This window comes from Muntiacus reevesi, chromosome 6 (genome assembly GCF_963930625.1).
Source record: "Muntiacus reevesi chromosome 6, mMunRee1.1, whole genome shotgun sequence".
Taxonomy (NCBI): domain Eukaryota; kingdom Metazoa; phylum Chordata; class Mammalia; order Artiodactyla; family Cervidae; genus Muntiacus; species Muntiacus reevesi.
Window position 1 is genome coordinate 90,259,520 of NC_089254.1, and position 14,270 is coordinate 90,273,789.

Consider the following 14,270-nt stretch of genomic DNA (forward strand, 5'->3'; position numbering starts at 1 on the left):
ACCTCCCAGAATATTGGAAATAAAAGCAAAAATAAACAAATGGGACCTAATGAAAATTAAAAGCTTTTGCACAACAAAGGAAACTATAAGTAAGGCAAAAAGACAGCCCTCAGATTGAGAGAAAATAATAGCAAATGAGGAAACAGACAAAGGATTAATCTCAAAACTATACAAGCAACTCCTGAAGCTCAATTCCAGAAAAATAAATGACCCAATCAAAAAATGGGCCAAAGAACTAAACAGACATTTCTCCAAAGAAGACATACAGATGGCTAACAAACACATGAAAAGATGCTCAACATCACTCATTATTAGAGAAATGCAAATCAAAACCACAATGAGGTACCATTACACGCCAGTCAGGATGGCTGCTATCCAAAAGTCTACAAGCAATAAATGCTGGAGAGGGTGTGGAAAAAAGGGAACCCTCTTACACTGTTGGTGAGAATGCAAACTAGTACAGCCACTATGGAAAACAGTGTGGAGATTTCTTAAAAAACTGGAAATAGAACTGCCATATGACCCAGCAGTACCACTTCTGGGCATACACACTGAGGAATCCAGATCTGAAAGAGACACGTGCACCCCAATGTTCATCGCAGCACTGTTTATAATAGCCAGGACATGGAAGCAACCTAGATGCCCATCAGCAGATGAATGGATAAGGAAGCTGTGGTACATATACACCATGGAATATTACTCAGCCGTTATAAAGAATTCATTTGAATCAGTTCTAATGAGATGGATGAAACTGGAGCCCATTATACAGAGTGAAGTAAGCCAGAAAGATAAAGAATATTACAGCATACTAACACATATATATGGAATTTAGAAAGATGGTAATGATAATCCTATATGCAAAACAGAAAAAGAGACACAGAAGTACAGACAGACTTTTGAACTCTGTGGGAGAAGATGAGGGTGGGATGTTTCGAAAGAACAGCATATATATTATCTATGGTGAAACAGATCACCAGCCCAGGTGGGATGCATGAGTCAAGTGCTCAGGCCTGGTGGACTGGGAAGACCCAGAGGAATCGGGTCAAGAGGGAGGTGGGAGGGGGGATTGGGATGGGGAATACGTGTAACTCTATGGCTGATTCATATCAATGTATGACAAAACCCACTGAAAAATAAAACAAAAATTAAAAAAAAAAAAAAAGAAAGTGAAAGAGGAGAGTGAAAAAGTTTGCTTAAAGCTCAACATTCAGAAAACTAAGATCATGGCATCTGGTCCCATCACCTCATGGGAAATAGATGGGGAGACAGTGGAAACAGTGTCAGACTTTATTTTTTTTGGGCTCCAAAATCACTGCAGATGGTGATTGCAGCCATGAAATTAAAAGATGCTTACTCCTTGGAAGGAAAGTTATGACCAACCTAGACAGCATATTAAAAAGCAGAGACATTACTTTGCCAACAAAGGTCCGTCTAGTCAAGGCTATGGTTTTTCCAGTGGTCATGTATTGATGTGAGAGTTGGACTGTAAAGAAAGCTGAGCGCCAGCCAGTCCATCCTAAAGATCAGTCCTGGGTGTTCATTGGAAGGACTGATGCTGAAGCTGAAACTCCAATACTTTGGACCACCTCATGTGAAGAGTTGACTCATTGGAAAAGACCCTGATGCTGGGAGGGATTGGGGGCAGAAGAAGGGGACGACAGAGGATGACAAGTCGGCATCACCGACTCGATGGACATGAGTTTGAGTAATCTCTGGGAGTTGGTGATGGACAGGGAGGCCTGGTGTGCTGCGATTTTTGGGGTCATAAAGAGTCAGACACCACTGAGTGACTGAACTGAACTGAGAAGGCAGCTAGATTTATATCTGCTTCTAAATTCAGTCTGCTGCTATATCACAAGTCATGTAGCTTCTGGAAGATATCACATACACTTACAAGTGAGTAAGAGTGAAAATCGTATTGTTAGGAACAGTGACAGATTTTATTTTACTGGGCTCCAAAATCACTGTGGATGGTGACTGCAACCATGAAATTAAAAGACACTTGCCCCTTAGAAGAAAAGCTATGACAGGCCTAGCCAGTGTATTAAAAAGCAGAGACACCACTTTGCCGATAAACGTCTGTATAGTCAAAGCTATGTTTTTTCCAGTAGTCATGTATGTATGTGAGAGTTGAACCATACAGAAGACAGAGTGCTGAAGAATTGATGCTTTCAAATTGTGGTGCTGGAGAAGACTCTTGAGTCCCTTGGACTGCAAGGAGATCAATCCAGTCATTCCTAAAGGAAGTCAACCCTGAATGTTCGTTGGAAGATATTGAATGCTGAAGCTGAAGCTCTAGCATTTTGGCCACCTGATATGAAGAACTGACTCATTGGAAAAGACCCGGATGCCGGGAAAGATTGAGGGCAAGAGGAAAAGGGGACAACAGAGGATGAAATGGTTAGATAGCATCACTGACTCATTGGACATGAGTTTGAGCAAACTCCAGGAGATAGTGAAGGACAGGGAAGCCTGGCATGCTGCAGTTCGTGGGGTCGCAGAGTCAGACATGACTTAGTGACTGAACAACAGCAGTTGTTATAAAAATGACTTTGACTTTATAGAGGCCCTGAAGATCCCTGAAGTGCTGTTTTAACCCCCATTCCCTTTTCACATATAGGTAGTGATCCCAATAATGCCTTAGTTAATGTCCTTTATAGGCTTCCCTGAAAGCTCAGTTGGTAAAGAATCCACCTGCAATGCAGGAGACCCCAATTCAGTTCCTGGGATGGGGCCATCCGCTGGAGAAGGGATAGGCTACCCACTCCTGTATTCTTGGGCTTCCCTTGCGGCTCAGCTGGTAAAAAAAATCCACCTGCAATGCAAGAAACCTGGGTTCGATGCCTGGGTTGGGAAGATCCCCTGGAGAAGGGAAAGGCTGCCCACTCCAGTTACTTAATGTCCTCTATAGGTGTCTTACTGTTACCCCAGCTCTGTCCCTGACCCAGGACTCAGTTCATGATAATGCAGTGCATTTCAGTGTCATGTTTCTTTAGTATCCTTTAATTCTTTGACTTGTCTGTCTTTCTTGACCATGGCATTTTTGAAGAATATATGGCAGTTTTGTAGACTGTCCTTCTGTTGGGTCTGTTTAATGTTTCCCTAGAATTGGATATAGGTTAAGCATTTCTAGCTGGGATGCCGCGTGGGAACATCAGGTCCTCCTCAATATGTCCTGTCAGGAGACAGTCACCTTACATCAGTTTGTCTGAGGTTCTCACCAGATTTCCTACTCCATGATTAAGTATTTTGAGGGGAGACATTTTGAGACTGTGAAAATACTGTGTTACTCATCAAACTTTCTGGAGAAGGAAATGGCATCCCACTCCGGTATTCTTGCCTAGAGAATCCCATGGCCAGAGGAGCCTGCCAGCCTGCCGTCCCATCGGGTCGCACAGAGTCAGACACAACTGAAGCGACTTAGCATGCATGCATGCATTGGAGAAGGAAATGGCAGCCCACTCCTGTATTCTTGCCCGGAGTATCCCAGGGACAGAGGAGCCTGGTGGGCTGCCGTCTATGGGGTTGCACAGAGTTGGGCATAACTGAAGCAACTTAGCAGCAGCAGCAGCAGCACCATCAAACTTTTGCTATTTTAGCATATTTTAGCATTGATGGAACTGTTAAAACTTTCCCCAAAGTCGTTGTACTGTTTTACATTCCTTCCAGAAATGTTTGAGAGTTCTGGTCGCTTCCTATCTTCTTTCCCTGTTTGGCATCTTTTTCAAGAATCAATGGAGTATATAAGTATATTTGTCTTTTAGGATATTCTGATCTGCCCCATTATCTTTTAATCTATTTATATTCCAGTGTGACTTTAGATCAAGTAATGTAAGACCTTTTTGTTGTTCTTTTTAAAAATTATTTTGACTCATCTAAGTCCTTTGTATTTTCACATAGATTTTAGAATCATCGTTGGTTTCTAACACTGTTGAAATTATGATTGGATATGTGTTCAATCTATAAATCAACCTGGAGATAATTGATGTCTTAATGATACTAAGCCTTCTAATCCATGAACAGGGCTAAATTTCCAACTATTTAAGTCTTACTCATTATCCCTCAGCATTTGGAGTTTGCAGATTAGAGGTCTTTTTTATTAAATGGACCCCAGTGTATTTTGCTTTTCCTTGCTGTTGTAAATGAAAGTTAAACATTTTTAATTTTCAGCTTGTTTCCTGATAATATACTAAAGTAAATTGATGTTTTAATATTTTTTGTATCATCACTTTTCTTAATCCACTTAATTATTTCTAATAGTTTGTCTTTTGTTCTATGTTGATTTCTTAGGAAGTTTTAAACAGTTCTGTCATCTGTGGGTAGAGATGATTTTAACTTCTTTGTTTCCACTCTTAGAATTTTTTTAAATGTCTTACTGCACTGGATGGACATCCTTATTTTGTTTCAGATCTTAGCAGGAAAGCATTCTGTATTTCACCATTAAGTGGAAAATTAGAGTTAGGATGGTCATACCTTGTTTATCAGATGTAGGAAGTTCATTTCTTTTCCTAGTTTGCTGTGAGTTCTTCCTCATGAGTATGTGTTAAATTTATCATGTGCTTGGTTCTATAATATTTATTGCTAAGACTGTATATTTTCTGTCTTTATTCTTTCACTTTTCTTAATTTTTTGACCTTGCTAGCTAGTGGGATCTTAGTTCCCTGTCCAGGGGTTAAACCCAGGCCCCGGCAGTGAAAGCACCAAGTCCTAACCACTGGACCACCAGGGAAGTCACCTTTATTCTTGGCAGAGTACCTTGATTGATTTTCAGATGTAAAATTGACTTTGCATCTTTCAGATAAACCCTCTTTAGTTATGAAATATTCTTTCTATATATTGCTGTGTTCTGTTTAATCTTTTGTTAAAGATGTTTTGTGTCTGTGGTCCTGAGGTGTGCTGGCTTCTGTGTGTCACTCCTCCTCTTCCTTGTAGTGTAGTTTCAGTGTTATGTCGTCCTCAAAATATGTGTTAGGAGTGAATAGAACACAGATTTTAAAAACACAGGTCTTTTTCTTCCTCTGTTTTCTGAAAATGTTTTTGTAGAATTGATACTAGTTGTTCCTTAAGTATTTGATAAAATTTCCCAGTATAGATAGCTGTGGCTGTATTCTCTGTGTAGAAAGATTTAAAATTATGTATCCAAATTTTCAGGAGATAAAATGACTTCAGATTTTTTCTTTTATCTTGTGTCAATTTTAATGTTATTTTTTCAAGGAATATGTCCATTTTATCTTCTTAATCAGATTTTACTGTATTTTTCATGATAGTTCTTTGTTTTTTTTTTAGTTTCTCGTGAGCCTGTATTGATGGTACTGCTTTCATTTCTGATACTGGCAATTTGTATTTTCTCTCTCTTTACAAAAAATTGGCCTTACTGCTGGTTTACAATTCTGTTAATTGTTCTGTTATTTTTTGAAAGAAAAAAAAAAAACTTTATTAGTTTTCTCTGTTTTTTCTTCTGTTCCCCAGTTTTTTGTTTTCTATTCTTTATTCCCTTTTTTCTTCTTAGGAAGTAATTTGCTCATCATTTTAATAGCACTTTTGCTAATTAAACTAAAGCAAGAAGTTCTATTATTCTCCTATTAAAACTTAAGATTTCACACTATAGGAAATATGGCATAGATTCATTGTATGTTGCCTCATATTTCTTTTTGAAATTGTTTAATTACAGAGGAAATTGTTTCTTTTCTTTTTTTTTTAACCAGGTAAAAAACTTTATTAACTTTCGTTTCAGACTTTACCCCCAGGCTTCTTCCGCTTAATTAGCTGCAAAGAATGAATTGTATACAAGCAAAAAATGCGAAGAGCTGCATTGTCTTGGGGCTTGGGATTAAAAATACTAGATGTATTCAGACTAAAAAATAAAAAAAAATTAAAATACTAGATCTAGATTTTATTAGATGCATAAAATTTTAAAGAACAGTCATAATATAAGATAGCAGCTCCCAATAACTTCTTCAAGATTTATCTTCTTCAGAAGTTGACTCGGTTTACTTTGCTTCATTCTTGGAAGGTTCATCAGAATTCTCCACCACATCTGGAACTTCATCATCATCATCCTCTCCTGTGGCAAGTGGTGCTTTTCCATCCACAGATTGTTCAGGCAGAACCTCAGCCCGTCTCCTTAAACTGGTCGGATTCTCTGTGCCAAGCAGGTTTAAGATGCTGGGTAGCATTTCTGTCAGCTGCTTTGTCTCAGCGTGGCCTGTATTAGTGAGTCTTTGCTACCAGAGAGGCCTTACCTCTAGGATTGTTCAACTGAATCACTGTTCCTTGGTTTGTGAACATCTTCACCTCTTCAATACCAGAGATACTGTTTATACCTCCAACTTCTTTAAAGAGAACTGAAATTTCGTTATTGTCTGCTGTGACTGTTCTAAGAACCACCTTCTTTCTGCTAGCAGTTTTTTTCCCACTAATGTGCCCTTGTGCCTGCCATTTGGCGAGTTTATTCTGGTTCACGATAGTCTCTTTCATCTTGCTGGAGCGGAAGTGGGCCTTCCCTGGGGGATTAGATTTGGTGCTCAGGGGTCTCCCGAAGACCAGCTGAAATTAGGGGCACACGTGTGGGGGCACAACATGGCAGCCAGAGCGGAAATTCTTTCTTAAGTAAAATTCCTGCCTTTCTGCTGCAGGTTTTCCTTGACAAAAATATTTAATAATAATCTTAAAATAGGGATTAGCATGAATACTCACACAAATGTCAAACTGTTTTTCCTGTTGATGTTTTTATTCCTATATCTAATCTAAATAATGCTGAATTACTCATCCTGTAATGCTGCTTTTTTATGTTGTATGCTTCTCTAGAAATCTGTAATAGTTCTTTAATGCTTGCGAGATTATATTCAGTTCTCTGTCAGTCATTCACAGGCTTTGTATTTCTACCTTATACTTCAACTCTGCTGCTTCTGTGTCAGGAATTCTTCCATCTCAGTCATAACCACATATACTGTAGTATATTTTTGCTTTTGTCTCTTTTTATCTTCTGGAGAAAACAGTATGGAAGAGTAGAAAGAACAGTTTTTGGCTTGGTTACCCTGGGTCTTAGATTCTCCATCTTAGACTGTAGACAGACTACTTAGACTCTGTGAAATGGTGATATTATTTCCTTATGGAGTTGTTACAAGGATAAATAAAATATATACATGCATACATAGTAATAATATAGGTAGAATTTAGGAGATATTTAACAAATACAAGTTGTTTTTCCTTTTCCCTCTTTCAACTAATCCAGTCCTACACAGTTGACGTTCCATTTTTTTTTCATGAATTTGTTTTTTAGCCTTATACTACAATTTTTTTTAACCTTTTGTTTTGTCATGTGATACAAGTGATCTCAACTAATTAATTTCTGTTGATAATATACTGTTCTTCATTTTGTTCCCTAATTGTTTAATGTAGCTGAATTATTTATCTTGTCAGGAGAGTCAATTTTATATAATATAAAGTGTGGAAGAAGAAGTGAAAGACTTGGATTCTCATTCTGCTTCTGTCACTAGCTTACTACTTTCCGGAGGATATCTTTCTTTTTGAGCTTTTGTGTCTTTATTTTTTAAAGGAGAACATCAAACTACAAGTTTTATTAAGGTTCCAAACTACCAGTTATGAAATTCTAAATATTCTTGGAGTATCTGTTTTATGCTAGATTCTGATGAAGTGTACAAAAATATTTTGAAAAACCAAATGTGTCTTTGAGTAGATTGACATGTACAAAAGAATTAAGCTCTACACAAATGACTAAAATGTAATGGAATGTACATTAGAAGCCATGTAAGTGTTATAAACAGAGTGACATAGAATAGAAAATAGTTGCTCTCATCTTTCCTGATAGAGTTTAAACATTTCTAAGCTAAGATTTGTGTCTCCTATTGCTTCTTTTATTTTTCTATAGAGACTTAAGTCTAATATTGGACATATATTAGTTGGACTTGATCAAATTTCAGAGCAAACTTGTTCATGAAAGTCAGCAAAAAGAGGCATTTAATTTTGTTTTCTGTTACTTATTCTTTGAATTGTTTTTCTTTCTTTTTTTTTGTTTTTGTTTTTGTTTGCTCTCCACAGAATGGTCCTAGTGCTAGATCATGTCATAAAATGTGCATTGACATTCAACGAAGGCAAATCTACACTTTGGGGCGTTATTTGGATTCCTCTGTGAGGAACAGCAAATCTCTGAAAAGTGATTTCTATCGTTACGACATTGACACAAACACATGGATGTTACTCAGTGAGGATACTGCTGCTGATGGAGGACCGAAACTAGTGTTTGATCATCAGGTTTGGTGCATAGATCACTATATGGTGGAATTAATTAGTGCTTAGTCTCTCTTACTCTTTGAGTTTCAGATGTTATGCTGAGTTTTCTGTTAGTGATTTCTACCACAAATACCTATGACAGATAATAAAGGATACTATTGTTTCAGTAGTTTAAAGTTATTCCTTAAATTTTTTTTTCTCTTATTTGGTACAAAATAAAGTAATAAGATCTCAGAACACAGTTGTTAATCTTTGCAAACTTTATAGAGAGTACATGGAGCAATACATATGAAGAAAAGCAAATTTAGTTCTATGGTATTCATAAATCATAACAATAAATTTTAAATTGTTTATTCTACATTCCTGAAAAATTTTAAATTACTTTATAATGAGTTCAACGATTTGAAATATAGAGTGTTTCTTCCAACGTGAGTACAATATATTTACTTTTGTGTATAATCACAAACTCAGTATAAGATAGATAAGAATTTGGCTTGTACTAGATGAAGTTTAAATTCAGGACCAGTAGAAGTCATATAATGATGTTGTAAACAAGAAGACTACATATAGCAGTCTCATAAACCATTTAGATATCAGTATGTGTATAGCTCTCATCATCCCTGTTATCATTGTTATCTGTCTTTGAATTCTTTCTTTTATTTTAAATTCTTATTTCGTATCAGGTCAGTTTAGGTTAATACTACTTCAGACTAAATAGTAACCACTTTGAATTCAGTAGGCAGTTTTGCTTGGCTCAGCCCATGTCCAAAGTTTTTGGAGTATGGGGAAGAAAAATATTTTAAAAAAATCTATAATACTATTAATGAACAAAGCATTATATCAGTACTTGAGAAATTGGAGGGTGGTACTAGAATTTATGACATAATCTATGCCTAATATCTAGGCATTAAAATCAAAGTCTTTATCTACTGCTTCTTTACCAATTTTTGTTAATTCTTTAAAACTTTCCTCCTGCCATATTTATATTAACAAGTAGATTTTATAAGAGAACGGTGAGGGGAGTGGCTTACATGCCTACTGAGTATGTGGTGGGTGGAAAATAAAAAACATTAGTCTTGAGAGTGCTCCCCAGATTGAATTTGTGACTTGAGCTGGCTGTACATAACCCATCTCTGTAAAACTTTGCACTTTCTTGCTGACATACTCAGTGTTGTTCATGTAGAAAATAAGAACTCCAAAAAAGTTAGATTTGCTCTGATCTTTTAAAAATAGAACATCAACAGATAACATTATTAGGGAAACAATTTATTTTCTTCCAACTTGTTCCAAATATATTTTCCAAAAGAGGCTTATGTTTTTACAGGTTGAAAAAAAGAATAACTTAGGGGTAGTCTGAGTATGTTGCATATGTTGTGCTCCTGTGGGCCTTTGTTTCTCTTGACTTTGGTAAAATAGAATGTCCCCCGAAGCCTCGGTTCTGTCAAATAATGCTTCATTTTTGACTCATTAGATATTATTAACAGGACACTAGGGGTGAAGAGACCAGGATTGCAGTGCTGATTCAGCCAATAGCTACTTCTGTGACCTTGAACAATTAACACAATGTACTAACATGCATTTTCTGTTCTGTTTCATGCAAATTCAGAGTTATAAGTTGGAACCGACTCCACGAATTACTTGGAGTTGTTTGTAACACTTTAAGATTTGACACTTAACATTCAATTTGAGAGGATCGTGAGAAAGCTAGAGGTCTGAAGATATGTTTAAAAATTACTTTGCCATTTTAAATTTTAACATATTAAAAAAATTAAAATTCAAAGACTTTTAGATTTCCTAAGGACATAGTGGCAGCTTAGTTCTGAAGCTTTCCATATTGTTGCTTTGTGTGATTCTTCAGGAACAATGAGAACCAAACAGAAAGATTTTTTAAAAAGCAAGAAAACAAAACAAGTCACATATTCAGCAAAACCAGAAGCCAAAGAAAACCCACAACTCCCAATTCCTTGTAAATTTAGCCAGAAACAACTGGAATACCCAGAAGCTGTTTTGAAGCTCACAACTGTTTAATGGGGAGAACTGGGGTTGCAGAGGAAGCCTAGCAGAGGTACATCTTAATGGAAGTGTCATGAGCAGAGCAGAAATTGAACCCATTGCAGCTACTGGGGAAATCAGTTAAGTAACATGGGGGCTTCCCTGATATCTCAGTTTGGTAAAGAATCCATCGGCAATGCAGGAGACCCTGGTTCAATTCCTGGGTCGGGAAGTTCTGGAGAAGGGACAGGCCACCCACTCCAGTATTGTTGGGCTTCCCTTGTGGCTCAGCTGGTAAAGAACCTGCCTGCAATGTCAAAGACCTGGGTTCAACCCCTGGGTGATTATACAGTCCATGGGGTCACAAAGAGTCGGACACGACTGAGCGACTTTCACTTTGACTTTTCACCATGTGAAAAATAACCAGCAAGGCCCATAAGTGGTATGGAAACACCATGACAAGTAGGGACAGTGACTTGTTCAGCATGTCCGTTGAAGGAACTAGGGGAGCTCAAGGCTCAAGATAGAGCCCCCTAAGCCAGATGAGGTTCAGCTAGAGAAGACATGACTTCACAGAAGCTCCATATTTTGAAGAAGCCATGCAATTCATTTAGAAATAGAGGAGGAAGTCCTTGAGAAAGAATATCATACCTCCATAGGAACCTTGTATTATCTGGTGCAGGGAAATTCAGCTCAGTTAAATATGGGAAATCATATTGAAATGTTATTTAAATATGAAAAACTAGTAAGTAGTAAACAGTGTAATCAGTAGTAAACAGATCTTTAGTGAGGTACTCTAAAGGAAAACAGTGAAAGTAAAACAGTAGCAAAAGCTTTCTTTCATGCTAACAGCAGATGAAAATTATATTCCAATATTCTGACATAAATTAAATGACTTAATGAAACTTGAAATTCTGAAGAAAACTACAAGTTATACATTCAAGAATGCAAATGAGATGGCCAAATAATTGGATCGGGTGAAACTGGGCCTGGTAAATCTCAGGGAAGAAATTGAAGAAAAATATAGTAAACTTCACTAGTTTACAAGGAGCATAAAGAAGACTGGGTGAGGGTCATAAGAAATACAAAAAGCAGATAAAGAAAGCAAGTACGAATATAACAGCTAGCTAGGAAAGTACAGACAGAAAAGACATGCAAGAGAGAGCCAGCATATACATTACAGGACACATTAAAGAAGAAAGCCAAAACAGTGGGACAGAAAAAATATTTATACATAAAATTCAAGAAGAATTTCCTCAAGAAGGAAACCTGTTCCACACAGTGTAAAAGGACGTGTTATAGTCAGAAAATTGCCCTAGGCATTCAACTCTAAAAAATGTAGCTGTGATAATGTATTAGTGACATTGAATTTCAAAGATAAAGAAGCCATTTGGGGGCAACTAGACAAAATGATCCAAAGGTAAAACAAAACTGGTATCAGATTTCTCTATAGTTACATTCAGTGCTAAGAGACAGTATCTAGAAGGTTTTCAAAGAAAAGACAGTATGAGCCAAGGGCTTGATATAAAGTACTGGAAAATGTAAAATGAGCTAATCAAGAAATGACAGGAGGAACTTCAGTCACAAGATTGGAGATCTCAGCCTACTGACATTCTCCCTGGATCAGTGTGGATCATTGAACATACACTTTTACCGTCCTTCTGCGCAGCATCCTGTGAAATGACAAAAGAATACGTTAGTAATATAGTTAGTGTAGAAAAACAAGAAAGATTACCCTTAGGGAAGTTAAAATATTTGAGGGAATTCCTATGAGTTAAAAGGTGGGTAGGATTAGATCCAACCAAAATAAACCACAACCTATAAGATAGCAGCAACCTGAGTCTCAAAGTATGTATTTTGGGGCAAATAGTACATGATCAATTGGGGATGAAGCAGCTGGGCAGTTTGCAGTTTGAGTAGCACTGGACTGTGATCATTATTAGCAAGTCAAGTGTTCAGTGTGAACACTGGAGCTGGACAGATAAAGCACTGGAGAGCTGCTGCAGCGCCCTTCACAGCGTATGTCTCGTCTTGCCCTGCCCAGTCCCTTGAGGTAGACTGTATATGCAACAGGCAGATGAATAAGTGTTCTCAGATGCGAAGAAAACTAAAACAGTAATGCCCAAATCCAAATATTTGAAGGTAATTTAATACTGTGAGACATGAGATACTGAACTCAACAAATTAAGACTTAAAAACAGCTTGTAGTGTGAACTGGAGACATCTTTAAGATTAAATGATTAGAGCAATTTAGGAGGCTATTGCATCCATGAAAAAGAAATGTATAGAAAAATTATAAATTAGAGATTTGATAGTGAAATTTTAAAAATCTCAGTAAATAGATTAAAAAGCAGTGTGGACAGCCTCACCTCTAAATGATTACTAAATTATTAAGTTTCTCTGTGAAATTATGAGAGAAAAATTAAAGGAAAGTACCTGAAGTTTGAATATGCACCTGATAGTTCTAGAAAGAGAATGGAAGCCAAAAACAAACAAACAAACAAACAATCAAAAAACCCACTCAAGGTAAAAATAAAGAAAATTATCAGAACTGAAGAGAGATGCTTTTCAGAATGAAAGAAATTCCTAGTACAGCTCAGGGATAAATGAAAAAAAGAATATCCCTGCCTAAATACTTCCTTAATGATATTTCAGAATCAAGAAAGAGAAAATCCTGTAAGTTACAGAGAGAAAACTGGTCGCCTTCGAGGGTAAGCAAGGATCAGACTCCCAGGTGGCACTAGTAAAGAAGCCGCCTGCTCATGCAGGAGACACAAGAGACGTGGGTTTGTTCCCTTGGTCAGGAAGACCCGCTGAAGGACCAAGTGGCAGTGCGCTCCAGTATTCTTGCCTGGAAAATTCCATGGACAGAGGAAAGTGACAGGCTACAGTCCATGGGTCACAAAGAGTCAGACATGACTGAGCACAAATGCACAACATACACAAGAATCAGTTTAACATGAGGATTTTTGGATGTTGCTGGGAGGTAGGGTAATGGGTTGGACAACACTACATAGAAAGCTTTATAATAATGTCTTCACCTTTTGTGAGGAGGAGATTAATTTTGAACCCACCCTAACCAACCTTGTGTTAATTTGATGAAGTAAAATAAGATACTTTCAAATTAAGAAATAATTGGGGATAGGTGTGAGGAATACGTGGCTATCCATTATTTATTTGATTTTAAAAATTAAATACCTATCCTGACAGAGTAGACTCAAGATTTCTTGAGGGAAGAGATACTGTGGATTATAGATAATAAGCCATTGGAGTTTCAAAACATTTTACAGAGATTAAAAAAAAGGAAACCATAAACTGATGAACAGCAAAGTTTCCTGGAGTGATTAAAACTTGTTATCTGATAATCGACCCTCATTGAAACTAGGTATCTTACAGGGAACAACCAAGCTGAAGGAATAAAATTATTTCTATTTTGTGTCCTGTTTGTTCAAGATATGAGAAAGAATCATCAAGCTACTGCAGTATCTTCCTCTGTCTTTGAGTTTGGCCTGCTTTGCAAGAAAGAGCTACCAATTAAAGATGTCTTTGCTTCTCTGATAACAAATGAGAATAGCTATATCAAAAAGAAAGTTAAATATCCCCCAAAGGAAAGAGAAATGCCCTTGTAGTCTTATGAGGTAGAACCATAAGGGCTAGATAAAGAGACTGAACAAAATGAGTATGAATCTGTGAACTTAAGAAAATGAAAGTACACTCACATTATGTGTGTCCCTCAGCAATGTATGGATTGTTAAGATTAAAGCATAGGATCACTTTTCTTCTGAGTGCCAGGGGCATGAAAACTTTGACATCGTAGTTTTTGAACCGTGCTTCCCAAGATTTCACCCCTGAGAATTACAGATTTTCACCTTAATTTATAGAAGTCTGCCAGAAACCTGGGAAATGACAAGTGAGTGAATCTTTAGTAGTAGGTAAACATTTGGAGGTGCTAGACTAGAATTCTTTCTTTTTAAGATGAAATACCGATTTTAAAATAAACTTTATAATTATTTAGTTTTTAAATT

The 14,270-nt window shown here is 37.0% G+C and overlaps 1 protein-coding gene and 1 pseudogene across 5 annotated transcripts in view; one reads left to right on the forward strand and one right to left on the reverse strand.

Annotated features, from left to right (window-relative positions):
- The window catches only part of MKLN1 (muskelin 1), a 390,406-nt gene that overhangs the window by 317,815 nt on the left and 58,321 nt on the right, over positions 1-14,270 (forward strand). For all 5 annotated transcript variants that reach the window (XM_065938894.1, XM_065938895.1, XM_065938893.1 and 2 more), the window contains one exon: positions 8,062-8,274. In XM_065938894.1, coding sequence (XP_065794966.1) covers positions 8,062-8,274 — 213 coding nt within the window. The remainder of the gene's footprint in view (positions 1-8,061; positions 8,275-14,270) is intronic.
- LOC136171050 (transcription factor BTF3 pseudogene) lies at positions 5,991-6,480 on the reverse strand (annotated as a pseudogene).